The 17,766-nt window shown below is 40.1% G+C and overlaps 1 protein-coding gene across 1 annotated transcript in view; it reads right to left on the bottom strand.

Annotated features, from left to right (window-relative positions):
* The window catches only part of USP34 (ubiquitin specific peptidase 34), a 221,900-nt gene that overhangs the window by 1,817 nt on the left and 202,317 nt on the right, over nt 1-17,766 (bottom strand). The window contains 6 exon segments of the mRNA XM_017849063.1: nt 924-1,067; nt 1,168-1,308; nt 3,556-3,635; nt 15,656-15,779; nt 16,767-16,891; nt 17,008-17,112. Of these exon segments, the coding sequence (XP_017704552.1) occupies nt 924-1,067; nt 1,168-1,308; nt 3,556-3,635; nt 15,656-15,779; nt 16,767-16,891; nt 17,008-17,112 (719 nt within the window).

The raw sequence follows: 17,766 nt of genomic DNA, 5'->3' as shown, positions 1-17,766 counted from the left end.
TGGCAAGGCTGGAGTGCAGTGGTGTAATCTCAGCTCGCTGCAACGTCCACCTCCGGGTTCAAGCGATTCCCCTCCCTCAGCCTCCCGAGTAGCTGGGACTACAGGCGCCCACCACCACGCCTGGCTTAATTTTTTGTATTTTAGTAGCGACGGGGTTTCACCATGTTGGCCAGGACGGTCTTAATCTTCTGACCTCCTTATCTATTGGCCTCGGCCTCCCAAAATGCTGGGATTGCAGGCGTGAGCCACTGTCTGGCCTCATTAGTTCTTAAAGTCACTAATAGCATTATTTTATGCCCACAAATAACTAAGTCAGACCAAAGACAAATAGTGTTTTCTGAAAATAGAAAAGGAAAGAATTTCAAAAACAAACCTTGAAATCATAGTTTCTCAAGTTAAATTCTGATAGATGTCACAAATAGTAAGGTCTTCCTTACTGAGCTCTGTCATCTGTTCTGGCTTTTATGCTATTGTGATTTGGGAGGCTGCTGCTCAACATTCTAGCCTATTTCCAGGGTGTTCCATTATTCTAGGACATGGCTGTCATGGGAGTCTGCACAAGGCAACTAATGCTCTAGATTTAACTGCCTTTTTAAATCAGTAGATCATTGTTTCAGGTACTTTGGAGCCATAGGCAGTAAGAGAAACATCACAATGTTTCCAAAAATATACTGAAGTAGAGATAAGACCACTAAGACGTTCCCTTTATTACCCTTAGCATTTAATGATATCAGCTTGTAGCTTCCAAGGTGATAAGAGTGTGCTGTGTACATACAAGGCATCGTGAACGCGTAATTAAAATTTGTTTTTTGTCGTACGTGGCTTAGAGTTCAAATCAGTAAGTTATAAGAGTAAGATATGAAGGCCACATAGTTAACTGAAGGACAGTTTAGAAGTGTGTGCCTCCTCTGCATAGTTCTTACCCCATTTAAAGAAGCACTTGCTTTGGAAATTTCAACTCGGTTGGAGAAATCAGACTGTAGGTTCTGATACTGACTTATCAAGTTTGTAATAAGAGTGCTGATCAAATTGGCACAGTTTGCTTCAGAAAACACTTGACTTTGAACCTGAAAAAGAAGATTTAAAAAAATCTCCAAAAGACCAGCATAATGAAAACACAAGCTTAACTAACTGGAAATGACACACAGTTTCCAAAGTACTACATACCTTTAGAAGGAAGTGTGTCATGAACGTGTAGACAATGTTGTTGTTTAAAAAAGTTCTTTCATCCATCAGGATACATTTAATATATTCTGCGAAAACTGGATCTTCACACAAAAGCTTGATGCAATTTTTTGACATAGCAGACTAAAGTGGGGAGAAGAAGCACTTATGGTTGAGCACGGAAATAACGGGCTTAAACACTTGTGTATGATGGAATCTGAAGCCATTGAAAATCCTACTTGAAAAGCCATGTCTAACTCGCCTATTGAATTTTAGTTAACAGCAACTATTTTTCATACAGTAAAATGTTACTAATTTGGACTATGGGAGTGCTGGGGGAAAGACTGATGCCAAAATTGAACAAATGTTGTAAAAGAAATGCAGGTTTATTATCCAGCACTGAGAGGGTTAACAAGGACTGGAAAAATAACAAAGAATAGGATGTGAATGTTTTCAAGGGCCAAATTAATGTATTTATAGGTAACCAGACCGTATGTTGTGAAAAGACACATTTTAAGAATCAAAATCAATTCTCCAAAATGTTTTAAACTTTACTGTATATTCTCATTAGCAACAGTAATTTTGTAAATACCTTTTCCCCCCATAAACACTACAAAGATAAACGATAAACCTTCTTTCCTAATTATCTCACACAGAATCAGTGGTCCCAATATATGGAAATTTTACTAAAATTTGGTTTTCCTGTTTTCAAATAGTCATGGCTCTTAAACACAAGTAGTATGTCTTTAAGCAGATACACTCCGTAGATTTAAATGTGTATTTTAATAATAGATCATTTATTTATATGGAAAAAAGCAATATTTTTTAATAGGACAAAATTTAGATAATATGTATATATGCATATGTGTATTTTTTTTAGAGTAAGCAGCTGTCATAAGTAAATTACTCAAGGTCAGTCAAGAAATTAGGATTCAAGTAGGACCAAGACCCAGGTCTTGAGATCCTTAACACTAGGAAAAATCTGCCTTGGTCTACCAGTCACAGCCTCTGCCTATGTTTCTTGCTCAGGATGGCTGCTTCTATAAGACTGGAAGCTTTGGAGGCCTTATATGGTTCAGCTTTGTTTTAAGGGAAATGTGGGGGCACAGTGAATTCTGTCTGTGAAAGAAGTCAAGCGAAGGGAGTCCTGCGGTGCAGAAGTAGAGAAGGCAATAGGTAGCAATAGGTAGTGGGAGAGTACAGAAACCAAGACACTACCCAAATCAGGAAGAATGAAAAAGAGCAGCAGTAGCAGTGGAAAGGGAAAATGAGATCTCCAACTGACTGAAAAGAACAGTCAGCTCAAAAATCAACTGATAAACTCATTTTCTGAATGCCTACTATATGCTAAGTCAAGTGAGCTAAGATCAATGTATACTAGCCTCTGAAAGATTTCTACTGTAGAGAACAAAGTGGCATTTCTTCAGGGAATGGAGATGACTCTGATAAGGTCTATACACTTGAGCTCTGTTTGGGAAAAGTAGAGAAACAACCAATATGGTACAGGATGACAAACACGTAGGAGAATACAGAGCACACTACAGCCTGGTAGGAGGCTGAACCAGACTCAAAATACTTCAGAAAGCATGATGTGGGTCAAAGTTGGACCTAAGGAAGGTGAATAAATTCATCTCTTCCAATGGGGTAGAGTAGATGCAACCAGGCAGGACAATCACCAGTTTTTTCAGGGACTGAAGGGAGTGGGGATCGTTTATGCCTGATCCAGGGAATGAGCCAAACCTTAGTACCTCCTCCTCTTCCCAATTCTCCCTTTATAACTTAAGCATTATTTATTATTATCAGGTTCTTTCTCCTCTTCCCAATTCTTCCTTTGTAACTTAACAAGCTTTATTTATTAAGCCACTTAATTTTAAGGAGTTGGCTCTTAGACACTTAAGGTAGGAACGGTAATCTTGTTTTCAAGGAGATTGTTTTAAGAAAACAAGCGCAACAGACCCTTGAAAAACTACAGATCATGGAAAGCTAAAGGACAGACTGCTGATAGGGTTTCTGCTAGAGGTTTTGGAATGGTGGAAAAGAGGAAGAGACAGGGAGGTGAAGGAGAAGAAGTGGCATGTGCCTTTTTCCCCCACTATCTCCCTGTTTTGGATTTTCCCCCACAACTGTTGATATACATCTATAAATGAGAAATTCAATTATAACCAGCTTATTTAAAATATCCTCTGATACAAATCTAGTGAAGTTAAAAAAAAATCAAAGGGAACTTAGATGCCCAATATGTAATAGTATTTTCATTCATTCATATTTTACCTATCAAGATTCTAAAACATCCCCACTTTTCAGCAAGTCTGCAATCCATTTTTCCTAAAATTATTGACCACTTGGTCAGATGAGATTAAAGACCAATCATCTAAAACTCATTTTCTTTACCTGAGTCTGGCATAGCTCAGTCCAAAGTTTGGGGAACAGTGCAAGATGAAGTGGCAAACCTTCATAGGCAACTAGGACACCTAATATTTGAAAAGAAATCAGAATAGGTTATAATTATAAATTATACAACTGAGATACTCTGCAGGTACAATATTACAGCTATTTCTAGTCATAACTTTGCATATTTTCTACATTTTAAAGAAAGGATGTAAAGGGGAAAAATTCATTCCAATGTTTAGTGAAATATCTTAGAATGTGGTACTTGAATTTATTTATATCCTATACCTCATTCCTGAAGGATATGGGACTTAAATCAACTCTTCTTTTTTGAGTATTAGAACTTTATCTGGGAAAAAAAAAAGTTACTGAAGTGGCTCCAAATCTTTCTTGGACTAAGGTACCACTCTGCCTATTAGATAATTTTCATAGAATGGCTAGACTTCAGGAGGAGGAGGGGAGAGGTGAAGAGAAAAAAAAAAAAAGATGTGGAGAATTAAACATATCTTTCCTCTTTTACTTTCTTTCTTCAAAGATAGAATGACCTTTGTGGTACATTTAAGTCAACGCTGCCCTGAGCACCAGATTCTTGGCCTTGTTCCCAGGATCTTCTGAGTGGACCACATCTGGCACTATGTCAGAGAGTGCTATTTGGAACCTCTATGAATTTACCTCTCCACTTCTTGACTATTCCAGATGTAAAATATGTCACTAAGAGATGTGTGCCCCTATATCCTCTGTCATCCTATCTCTCAAAGTATAGAAGCTTCATTACCACAGTCCTAAATGAATTTCTCATCTCCCACATCCCCCAGGGTCCCCAGGGCAAGTATAATCATGGAGAAAAAGAAATATAACACAGATCATCCTCCTCCAGTTGAGACTATGAGTTAGACCAGGAGTCAGCAAACTCGTTCTGGGAAGGGCCAAATAGTATGTGAGGCTTTGTGGCCATGCTCTGTTACCACAGCTCAACCCTGCTGAGGCAGTGTGAAGGCAGCCTTAGACAAGAGTAAGGAAATGGGTGTGGCTGTCTTTCAGTAAAACTTTACGAACACTGAAATTGGAATCTCATAATTTTCATATGTCAGAAAATACAATTCTGTATTTTTAAAAAATTTAAAAATACGAAAACTATTCTTAGCTAGCAGGTAGCCATGGTTATACAAAAACAGGCAGCATGTGGGTTGTAATTTGCCAAACCCTGGGTTAGACCAAGGACTTGAGAACATCTTACACAGGCAAGTCAGGTCACTCACTCAGCCTTACCAAGGATGCCTAAGATCCCCTCCACAGGTAAGCCAATTTATTTTCCTGTCAAGATGAGTCCCTTTAGATGCAAGACGCAAGGAAATGCTACTTCCCCTTTATCCTAACCTAATCTGGTTGGTGTTTGGCAGCATATACCCACCATAGTATCACAATACACATAAGTAAACAAGGACATGTCATCACATATGTGGCTACAGGGAAGAGAGTTCCTAAGTTCCCATGTTCCTGTATCCTAATTACTCATCAAAGTAGAGGAGGGGTTAGCAAACTATGGCCCTCAGGCCAAATCTGACCCATAGCCTGTTTTTATATGGACTTGTGAGCTAAGAATGGCTTTTTCTTTGAGACAGTGTCTTCACTCTTTTGCCCAGGTTGGAGTGCAGTGGCGCGATCACAGATCAGGTGCAGCCTCGAACTCCTGTGCTCAAGTGATCCTCACACCTTAGCCTCTGTAATAGCTAAGACTACAGACCCGGACAATTTTCTTAAAAAAATGTTTTGGGATCAGGCGTGGTGGCTCACGCCTGTAATCCCAGCACTTTGGAAGGCCGAGGTGGGTGGATCACCTGAGGTCAGGAGTTTGCGACCAGCCTGACCAACATGGAGAAACCCTGTCTCTACTAAAAATACAAAATAAGCGGGGCATGGTGGTGCATCCCTGTAATCCCAGCTATTCAGGAGGCTGAGGCAGGAGAACTGCTTGAACCGTGGAGGCGGAGGCGGAGGTTATGGTGAGCCAAGATCATGCCATTGCACTCCAGCCTGGGCAACAAGAGTGAAACTGTCTCAAAAAAAAAAAAAAAAAAAAAAAGGTTTTGAGCCAGGCATGGTGACTCACACTGGTAATCCCGGCACTTCGGGAGGCCGAGGCAGGAGAATAATGAAACCCCGTCTCTACTAAAAATACAAAAATTCACTGGGTATAGTGGCACACACCTGTAATCCCAGCTATTCAGGAGGCTGAGGCAGAAGAATTGCTTGAACCCAGAAGGCAGAGGTTGCAGTGAGCTGAGATCGTGCAACTGCACTCCAGCCTGGGTGACAGAGCAAACTCTCTCAAAAAGTTTTACAGAAATGGGGTCTTGCCATGTTGCCCAGGCCAGTCTCAAACTCCTGGCATAATTGATCCTCTTGCACTGGGCTTTGAAAGTACTGGGAGTACAGGTGTGGGCCTTCATGTCTGGCTGGCTTTTACATTTTTAAAGGTTAAAAAAAGAAAAAAAAAAATCAGCCAGGTTGGGCACGGTGGCTCACACCTGTAATCCCAGCATTTTGGGAGGCCAAGGCAGGTGGATCACGAGGTCAGGAGTTTAAGACCAGCCTGACCAACATGGTGAAACCCTGTCTCTACTAAAAATACAAAAATCAGCCAGGCGTGGTGCCATGTGCCTATAATCCCAGCTACTCAGGAGGCTGAGGCAGGAAAAATCACTTGAACCTGGGAGACAGAAGTTGCAGTGAGACAAGATTGTGCCATTGCACTCCAGCGTGGGCAACAGAGCAAGACTCTGTCTCAAACAAAACAAAAAAAACATTAGCCAAACAAAAAATAGTATGTGACAGAGACCTTGTGGCCTGTGAAAGTCTAAAATATTTAGTGTCTACTCTTTGCAAAGAGTCTGCTAACCTCTGAACTAGAGACTGCTTTGACATTAACCCTCTTATGAGCAAGCAGACTGTATACTGTAATTTCTCTAGTCATTTCTCCTCTATTATCCCCCCAAAGTAAAATAATCTTCAATTGTTTTTTCTTTTTTTGAGACAAGGTCTGGCTCTTATCACCCAGGCTGGAGGACACTGGCATGATCTTGACTCACTGCAACCTCTGCCTCCTGGGCTCAAGCCATCCTCCCAGCTCAGCCTCCTGAGTAGCTGGGACTACAGGTGTGCACCACCATACATGGTTAATTTTTGTATTTTTTGTAGAGATGAGGTTTCACTGTGTTGCCCAGGCTGATCTTCAATTCGTGAGCTCAAGTGATCTGCCTGCCTTGGCCTCCCAAAGTGCTGGGATTATGGGTATGAGCCACTGCACCCAGTCCTAAACAATTTTTTTTTTTAAGGCAGTCTCACTCTGTTGCCCAAGGCATGTTGCAGTGGCATCATGTTGGCTCACTGCAGCCTCGACCTTCCCAGGCTCAGCTGATTCTCCCACCACGGCCTCTCGAGTAGCTGGGACTACTGGTGTGTGCCTCCAACGCCTAGCTTATTTTTCTATTTTTTGTAGAGACAGGGTTCTGGCATGTTGCCCAGTCTGCTCTTGAATTCCTAGGCTCAAGTGATCCAGCTGCCTCAGTTTTACAGAGTGCTGGGATTACAGGTGTGAGTCATCACGTCCAGCTAAATATAAAAGCAATCTCTACACCTATTTTCCACAACTACCAAAAAGCCAGCACTACCACGACAAACAAAAAATACCATGGAGGCCTTTTATGATCTCTAATCACTTTGAAGTGGCATTCTGGTATATGTATCTCTATTTTACAAGTAAAGATGGAAATAGGCCAGGCGTGGTGGCTCACGCCTACAATCCCCGGAGTTCGGGAGGCCAAGGTTGGTGGATCACTTGAATTTAGGAATTCGAGACGAGCCTGGCCAGCATAGTGAAACCCCGACTCTATTAAAAAATATATATATATACAAAAATTAGTTGGGCATGTAATCTCAGCTACTTAGGAGGCACAGGCAGGAGAAATCACTTGAACCCTGGAGGCAGAGGTTGCAGTGAGCCGAGATCGTGCCACTGCACTCCAGCCTGGGGGACAGAGTGAGACTTTGTCTCAAAACAACAACAATTAAGAAAATAAACATTTTCTAGGTATGTCAGATCATTACATTAAATTTTCTCATCAATTTTGAGAGCCACTGTTTTATCTTAATTTTGCACTTCTTTTGGATGAGGAAATTAGGCAGGCTCAGAGATTATATAATCCTCTCAAATTCATTCCAAAGTCAGTATTGATGTAGTTCAGACTGTAGTCTACCCCAGATTTATCTGATTCTAAAGCCCATATGCTTTTCAATGTTTTCCGCAACTTCAGTCCATTTGTTAGCATTTTCATGATTTTCTTCACATCTGCCATCACCTATATTATTGTTTAGTTAATACTTTCTCTCTTTTGAGACAGGATTTTGCTTTGTTGCCCAGACTGTAGTTCAGTGGTCCAGTCATAGCTCATTGTAACCTTGAACTCCTGGGCTCAAGTGATCCTCCTGCCTCAGCCTCCTGAGTAGCTAGGACTACAGGTGCATGCCACCAAGCCTGCCTTTTTTTTTTTTTTTTTTTTTTGTAGCAACTGCTGTTGCCCGGTCTAGTCTCCAATCCCTGGCTCAAGCAGTCCTCTGGCCTTGGCCTCCCAAAGTGTTAAGATTACAGAACTGACTCATCACACCCGTCTACTGAATGCTTTTCTTTATATTCACTTCAGAGGCTAATACTACCTGAGCCTTATTTTAGGCAATATAACATCTGGGAAATCATCAATTTGATGTACTAGTTTATAACACAGTAAGAACCATATGTACTTACTAATATAAAAATTATTTCCTCTAGACTCTCTTGAACAGTTCAGTCAGGAAAACGCTGTACCACCACCCATGGTGAGCTAAAGACACCTTTCTCAGAGTCCTACCTGTTTCCTCTCAAAACTGCAACACCTTTGGAAGTCCACCCCTTCAGAGCAAGTGAGTTTCAGTTTCTTTCTAGCATCTTCACAAAGCACTGGGGGTAAGGAGCCCCGTGGTTCAGTGGCTCAAGTTAAAGGCCAATGCCCTCCTATTCCATGCATGCCTCCTCCAACACCTTATGGAGTGTCTCACTGACGGGATGCAAAGCACAGGAAGATGCAATCACCAAAGTTCTCGGGCACACATCTAAGCTTTGCCTCTGTAAACAGGATGGGCACATCTAAAATATCTTGGCTTCTGTACCACTTTCTTCACCCTGTGACTTCAGGTATCCTCAACAAGGTCTGTAACCTGTCCCATCCCCACGCGTGAAGGAATATACAAAAAAAAAAAACTGTTTCAAGTGTACCCTTTCCTCATTAGTAACAGCTTATACCGTAGAAGCTACTGGATGTGTTATTAAAAAAAAAAATCTTTTAAAAACCAGCCAGGTACGGTGGCTCACACCTGTAATCCCAGCACTTTGGGAGGCTGAGATGGGCGGACCACCTGAGGTCAGGAGTTCCAGACCAGCCTGGCCAACATGGCAAAACCCCATCTCTGCTAAAAATACAAAAATTAGCTGAGCATGGTGGCGTGTGCCTATAATCCCAGCTACTTGGGAGGCTGAGATAGGAGAATCACTTGAGCCTGGGAGGCAGAGGTCACAGTAAGCAGAGATTGTGCCACTGCACTCCAGCTGGGGCAAGAGAGTGAGACGCTGTCTCAAAACAAACAAAAACTGCTTTTGTAGGTAAAATGGTATTTTGAATTATTTGTACTTCTATGATTGCTGTGAGGATGAAATATTTTGTATGTATCATATATATATATAATCTGAATTGTGTCATGATTCTCTGTCTAGTTTTCTATAGGAGTGTTTAATCCCATCTAAGCATTATCCAGGGGAAGTGGTGGCTTTAGCCACTGGGTGAAAGCCCATGACTAATGCTCTACTGTGAGTGATTCATTAAGATACTGTAAGGATATGAGATAACTGATTTGTCCAATTCCCCTTGTTCTGACTTCACACCCACTAATCAACCTACTGTTACCTGTCTGGCTTCCCACTGAGGTTACTGAAAAAGACTGATGGCCCTATGATGAAATATACAAATCCTGTGCCAGTTCTTCCTTTCTATAAACTGGTAACCAACTTTGGGATTATAAATATGTCTCTTGAATGTAATTACTGTGTATTAGCCTGGCATAAAAGGATTTACTCTTGGTGAGCTGGTAAAAAGTTGGCTTCTGATCTGCACTGGATGTCTGGCACTGGTCTGGTCTGAAGTATATTTATCCTAGGAAGGCTTTTGGGAAACAGCTAACCAGGCATTTCCCCAGTCAATACCATCATGGTATCACAAAGAGATGAAGTGTGAATCACAGTTGTGAGTTCCATAATTGGAATTTTTATATGTTTACTTTAATTATACTACATTTCAATTCCACATATTTGGAAATTTTTGGATTTTCTAGGTATATAATAATGTTACTTGCACATCAATCTGCTTACTTTCACTAATGCATCAAGAAAATTAAAAAAAAAATTTTTAAGGTGATAAAGAGATCCTTGTTTTGTCGTTAAAATTATTAAAGAGTGATGAACACTAGGGATTTATTTAGAGTAGTCCATTGATGATTTCACATGTGAACTATGGTACCTAAAAAAATGGTATCATTCCAGAATTTGCAGTACCAGTTTTCTTTTTATTTCTTTTTTTGGGGGGGCTGGGGGAAACGGAGTCTCACTGTTGCTCAGGCTGCAATGCAGTGGCGCCATCTCAGCTCACTGCAACCTCTCCCTCCCAGGTTCAAGTGATTCTCCTCCCTCAGCCTCCCAGGTAGCTGGGACTATAGGTGCTGCGCATCACCACGCCCTGCTAGATTTTTGTATTTTTAGTAGAGACAGGGTTTCACCACGTTGGCCAGGCTGGTCTCAATCTCTTGACCTCGTGATCCGCCTGCCTCAGCCTCCCAAAGTGCTGGGATTACAGGCGTGAGCCACCGTGCCCGGCCGGCAGTACCAGTTTTCCCTAATATTAAAATAACTTATTAAAATTACAAAACTAATGCATAATCATTACAATTAATTTAAACCTTACAGATATATTTAACCTGGAAAATGAAGGCATTCTATAATTTCATCCTTATAGAGTAAAATTCCTCTTTTTCTGTACATGTACTAAGTGATTTTCCCCTTGTTTATAAGAATATGTTTATATTCTGCATATTGTTTTTACTTTTTTATGTAATTCAGTGAACACTCCTATCTTGTTTGTTTTCATGTCTCAATATAGGTGAACTGCGGTTTACTTAACCAAGCTCCTACTGATAGACATTTGGGTTGTTTCCAGTTTTACCCATTACAACCAAAGTGAAAATAAATATCCTGTGCATATTGCTGTACACTTTTATGAGTAGAATATGGTAGATTCCTGGACACAGTATTGCTGGGTCAAAGGCATGAACATTCTAAATTTTAATTAATAAGGCCAAATTGCCTCCCAAAGGGACTCTTGACTAGCACTCCATTGTTAAGATCTCTTCTTTTCCCAAACCATACCGGTATCATCTGAGCTTCACTTTATCTCATTTTTTTTTTTTTTTTTTTTAGAGAGAGATAAATAGGCTGGGTGCGGTGGCTCATGCCTGTAATCCCAGCACTTTGGGAGGCAGAGGCAGGTGGATCACAAGGTCAGGAGTTCAAGACCAGCCTGGCTAATATGGTGAAACCCCATCTCTAATAAAAATACAAAAATTAGCCGGGCGTGGTGGTGGGGGCACCTGTAGTCCCAGCTACTTGGGAGGCTGAGGCAGGAGAATTGCTTGAACCTGGGAGGTGGAGGTTGCAGTGAGCCGAGGTCATGCCACTGCACTCCAGCCTGGGCGACAGGGTGACACTGTCTCAAATTGTTTGCTTTATTAGTAAGTCTGGGCAACTTCTCATGTGGTTACCAAACACTTTTTTGTGTGTAAACAGCCTATTCGTGTCCTTTGCTGATTTTACTTAACATTCTTCACCATCTTAGCAAATCCTAAAAATTCTTTATATATTGGCAGTATTGGCTATTTATCTATTAAGTATGCAAACATTTCCCCAATTAGCTGTTTGTGTTTTAATTCAGTTTATGGCATTTTCACCATGCAGTATTTTCAATTTTTATGTAGTCAAACTTCCAACTTCTTATTTTATTGTTTCTGGGGTTTGTGTCCTGTGTAGCATGGTCTTTCAAATCTCATGGTGGTATTCATGTGATGTTATGTTTTCCTTTAATATTTCAAATGATTTTTTTCACAATTAAGTCCTTTTTTTTTTTTTGTGAGACGGAGTTTCGCTCTTGTCGCCCAGACTGGAGTGCAATGGAGTTGATCTTGGCTCACTGCAACCTCCACCTCCTGGGTTCAAGCGATTCTCCTGCCTCAGCCTCCTGAGTAGCTGGGATCACAAGTGCCTGCCACCACACCCAGCTAACTTTTTTTATTTTTAGTAGAGACAGGGTTTCACCATGTAGGCTAGGCTGGTCTCCTAGGCAGAACTCCTGACTTCAGGTGATCCACCCACCTCGGCTTCCCGAAGTGCTGGGATTACAGGCGCGAGCCACCGTGCCCTGCCCACAATTAAGTCTTTAATCCTCCTATTAATTTTGGTCTAAAGAGTAACATATTAAAGACTTGCCCCATAGAGACCTAACACCAGTTATGTCAGTACCACCTCTATCCCACCAAATTGAGATGTCATCTTTCCAAATCCTCATGTATCTTTATGTTTGTCGAGGCTGTTTACCCACTGTTTTGCCTATGTATTTTTGAACATATACTACATGGTTTTAATCATTATAGCTTACTGTTGTGAAAGAAAGGAAGAAAACATCTATATTTGAAAAAAGGACAAATAAAATTAAAATGGTGGGGACAGGTCTGTGATATCTTCATATTTATCTTTCTGATATTTTGAACTGTGAACTATGTATTACATTCTAAAAAATAAAAACTATCGTAACTTTAATAACTATTTTACAAATCAGCAGTGCCAGTCCCTCTTACCATCGCTCTTTTTCAAGCGCTTTTTTAGGCTAAACCCTGGTGTCCGTGTGTGGGTGTGGTTGGAGGCAGAGAGAGAGGGTCTTGCTCTGTTGCCCTGGCTGGAATATAGTGGTCTGATCACAGCTCACTGCAGCTTTGACTTCCTGGGCTAAAGTGATCCTTCCACCTCGGCCTCCCGAGTAGCTGGGACCACAGGTGTGTGACAACACATGTGGCTAATTAAAAAAAAATTTTTTTTGTAGAGAAGGGGTCTCCCCATGTTGCCCAGGCTTCTGCTATTTTTAAGTATCAAAATACTGCGGTTGCCGACACTTTTTTCAGATGGCAGTTGGCAGCTCTGTTCACCCTTCCTGAATTCTCTTTCCCTTTCTTTCTGTCTCCTCCAACCCCATCCCTCACCATACTCACTTCAAAAACACTCCAACCCTCTCGCTTATTATTTAGTACCTGCAACTGTACTGTTCTCTGCAATTCAAATCTGTAATTATTATATATTTCTCTTTATCCTCTAACCAATCTTAAGATCTGCTCAGTTGCCCATGTAAAAATTACCACAAAAGATTTTTCCTCACAACTGGAAATGACTTACAATCCAATGTAGGTCTTGAGATGTTCTCACCTATGGTCACAATATTTTAATATTGCGGCCCTTGGACATGAAACCTCAACGTTCAAATGATTAAAGGTATAACCAGTTTAAACTTATCCTTTTCATTACTTGTTTCCAAACATAATTTCTTAAAGAAATTATACAAATTAAAATTCTCTACCAACTCTGCGTGGTCATTAATGTGGACTTTCTTTTCTCAAGCCCTTTCCTGGGCCTCTCCTTGGAAAAAGTAATTCTGTCAGCTCAAACTATGGGACACAACTCTCTCCATTTACAGAGGACATAACAATAAGATTGTTTTTAGGTCTTAGACAAAGACCTAAGAACTTCGTATCTAAGACAATGTCCAATTTTCTGTATTAACCAAGAAAAATTTCTTTTTCTTGTTCAATTTGTGAAGGTTTTGATTTATATTTAGTGCCATGCCACCAGTCACATTTGGCTCTTTAAATTTATTTTGGTTAAAATTAAAGTAAAAATTCAGTTCCTTAGTCACATTTCAAGTTCTCAACACTCACAAATGACGGGCTACTGACAAAGAAATTTCCATCCTTATATAAAGTGATTTTTTTCTTTTTTTTCTCTTTTGAGACTGAGTCTCACACTCTGTCGCCAGGCGGGAGTGTAGTGGTGGGATCTTGGCTCACTGCAACCTCCACCTCCCAGGTTCCAGCAATTCTCCTGCCTCAGCCTCCCGAGTAGCTGGAACTACAGGTGTGCACCACCACACCTGGCTAATTTTTGTATTTTTAGTAGAGACAGGATTTCACCATGTTGGCCAGGATGGTCTTGATCTCTTGACCTCGTGATCCACCTGCCTCGACCTCCCAAAGTGCTGGGATTACAGGTGTGAGGCACCGTGCCCAGCCCTTACAGAAAGTTCTATAAAATCGTGCTAATATAGAGAACTAAGCCCTATGAGCCAGCAGTGATAGTGCTTCACATGGTTATAAAAGTGATAAGACTATAAAATATCATAAAAGTTGATTCAACTGATGTGACAGCAAGTATTCTTTCCCTTCTTCCACTTCTCCACCACGTTTAATTTCCCTGAAAGTGTGCACTTGGGTTGACAAGACAACCCAAAACAGGGTGGAACATTCAGTATTTGGTTAAAGTTGTCCAAGTAGCTAGAATAGTCTTACATAACTTTTAGTATAAATCATATGAACACAATTACCAAAACTTTTAAAAGGTCAGTGTTTTTATAATTCCCCTTCTTCATATGGGAGCAAGGCTGTACTACTAGAACTCCTGAATATTTTCTTATACTTGATTACTGCCACTGATGGGTTTTGGCCTTTTACCAAGTACCATGACTCAGGTGCATAATCCTGAAATGGCCAATTTGAATATATTCTCATCCCCCTACATCTTGGCATTCCAGCCACCCATATATAAAACCAGCTAACAATACCAGGTTACCAGGAACCAGCTTTCAAATCTAAAAATGCTCTAAATCACTTGCCAGTAAGATGGTTTTGCTGAAGTGGAATTATCCCTGACAGCTGTTACCACCTCCTTCTTCGTGGATAATGAAATCTAAGGTAGGGTCACATCTTCTGCCCTACCTGGAATGGATCAAAACCTTTTCCATAGGAAGGAGAATGCTGTGACTGACGAGGGGCACAAAGAAGACTTGCAGGGTATGGCAATATTTTATTTCTTGGTCTGGGTAGTAGTTCCACAAGTATGTCACTTCCCACCCTCAAAACTACAGAACATTGGAGAGGATCCTGACCGATCCCTAATGAAGTCAAGAAAGAGGACACAGAGGCCTAGAACTCTGGAAGTCCTGAGATAGAGGACCTCTGGAGGAGAGCTGCATGTCTCCGAAAAACTTATCAGGTATAGGAATGTTACCCGAAGGGAGCAGTTCTCTAACAGCTGTTAGGCACATCACTACAGAGACGATATTACTAAAGATATTTGAGTTTTCCCCCACCTACATAATTCACTGATGGTTTTGTTTTCTATTTCTCATCGTCTCCGTTTTCAAGTTTCTCTTCTTCTCACTCACCTATTTTATGAGACTTACCTCCTAATTACTCATATATGCACCTCTGCTTCACACTGGCAAGCCCACTGTTTGCTCTTGCCATTGCCAGCTCCAAAGCACAGCTGGCACTATAGATCTCATCTTACCCTCAAGATCAGGGCTGGGGAAGTCCACCTCTAAGCCTGCCTCCCTAAGCAGAGCAGTTTTGTTTTTTGTTTTCAAAATCTGCTGGGCAGATGGTGGAGGATGTGGGCTTCTATGTACAGAAGTGATCAGCCCTACTCCACACTCCTTTATAGGCCAGCTGAAACTCTGGGCAGAACTAGTCAATGGAAACCAGTAAGTTGGTGTTTTCTTAATGAAAATTAAAATGTTCCCAAGAATATTAATATTTTAAACATTCACTTTAAAAGAAAAAAAGGATTGTCTCATATTTTTTTCTCCCCTTCCTGAATGCCTAGGGGCTTAAAATAATTCAGTGGAATTTACTGCTCATCTTTTATACTTACTCAGCTTAACTAATGTTTCAGTAAATTTTTCACAGTTGATTGCAACTCGGCATAATAGATGGATGAATTGATGATAAGAAAAGAAGTAGTCTAGCAGCATACGATCATAAACGTCATCTTTGCCCTGAAGGTTAAAGATGATAAAATGGTTGCACTTAAATTGTATAATAAAGAGCATATTTTGTGCAAATGTAATAAGTTTAACTAAAAAGCTGATTCAATATTTATATTTATATTCTGTAAGAACCTAGTTTTAAAATCCAAATTTCTAGTAATGTTATGATCTTGTCATAAGTTTATTTTCAGTGTGCAAATGCTATCAGTTAAAATTACCCATTATTTCTATATACTTTAATAAAGTAAAATTACTGTAGGATTTTAAAATTTGACACTTTAGCTCTACAGACATGAAGAAAAATGAATTAAGTTTGACTTTTGAAATAGATTCCAAGTTATTCCTATAATGTTAATTATTTTAAATATTTTATCTTGTAAGAACTTCTCAAGTATACTGAAGATCCAAAGATGGCAAGCAAGGGAGAGTGTGAATGAAGTGTGGGTAAAGAAAGATAAAGGGAAAAATTGTTTTTAAAAAAGTTGAAACTAAGATAAATTACCCTGTATCAATGTACCTTGTCTCTATAATTTAGAATTGGCATTATTTTAGAATATGAGTTAGAAGAAAGGAACCAGACTAAAAATGATGACAAATCTATCAATCAATGATATTATGCGTAAGTCAAAGGAATATAATTTAAGGGAAGTAGAAGAAGTCATTGATTATATGGCCAAATTAAAAAAAAAAACAGTACCTAATGACTTTTCAAATTTAGATATACGACCCAGTTATAATTTAGCCTAGTGACAAATATTAAGACTATTAAGGTAGTTTTTGAGGGGAAAAAAAACTTACTACTTGTGCTTATTGTTGATTTTGCAAATGTTCAACCAACATTTCAGAGCACTAAAAGGAAAAAGTCCAAATGAATCTAATCTTCTTAGGATCCACAAAATTGGTCACTTAAGTCTAACCTACTCATAACTGCCAGGGGAAAAATTTCAAATTACTTTGTACTACAGCAACATGGATTTTCCTGGCATCCCAACATACCTTACTGGTTTCCACCATTGTGGGCAAGAGGCACATATTGAGTTCAGGGCGCGGAGGCCGAATATTGCTTTTCCCTCCTATTAGCTTGATATTTTCTCGACAAGGGAAATAAGGTCCAAGAGACACTAAGATATTAAAAGTGTACAATAAGAATAAATGGAAAAAATAAATCTCCATGCTTCAGTGTGCAGAACGATTAAATGCGAACCACATTGAAGTACTGTGCTAGATAAATACGTACTTGGCATATTACTGTGATGGTAAGTACAATGGTTGTGTTGTAGAAAGGGAACCAGAGTATGAAGAAAATCATGGGGACTCAAAAGTACAAGTTCCTTGAGGACATCTGAAAATAAAAACAAAGTTTGGGTAGCAAAAAATTAGGGTTATATCTGCCTGCTACTTTCAGTCTTACAAATCCTATGATTGCCTCACTGCAACCAGTTTAATGAGTCTAAAACTAAGCTCCTGACACGAGTAGAAATTCTGTCTCATGCTCAACCAAGACTAGATTAGCAGAGTTATTAACTACAATAGGGCATCATGTGGAAACAAAAGATTAAAACACGATTTATTGGTATCTTGTTTAAGTATGAGATACTTTCTGGCAAAATACAGTGAGGAATTTTTTTTTTTTTCCTCTGTCTCCCAGGCTGGAGGACAGTGATGCAATCAGCTCACTACAGCCTTGAGCTCCTGGGTGCAAGTGATCCTCCTGCCTCAGCCTCCCAAGTAGCTGAAACTACAGGCATGCACCACCACACCCAGCTAATTTTTTTGTTTTCGTAGAGATGAGGTCTCACTATGTTGCCCAGGCTGGTTTTGAACTGCTGGTCTCGAGCAATCCTCTCCTGCCTAGACCTCCTGAACTGCATGGATTACAGGCATGAGCCAGCCCAGATTATTTAATATACATTGATTATGTGTCTCGTAAAATCAACCACAACAGCTTAGAAAGAAACCTAAGGTTCAAAATTCTTTTGCTCTAAGGGATAACCCT

This window comes from Rhinopithecus bieti, unplaced genomic scaffold (genome assembly GCF_001698545.2).
Source record: "Rhinopithecus bieti isolate Rb0 unplaced genomic scaffold, ASM169854v2 scaffold_30775, whole genome shotgun sequence".
Classification (NCBI taxonomy): domain Eukaryota; kingdom Metazoa; phylum Chordata; class Mammalia; order Primates; family Cercopithecidae; genus Rhinopithecus; species Rhinopithecus bieti.
This window is presented reverse-complemented; position numbering and strand designations above follow the sequence as displayed.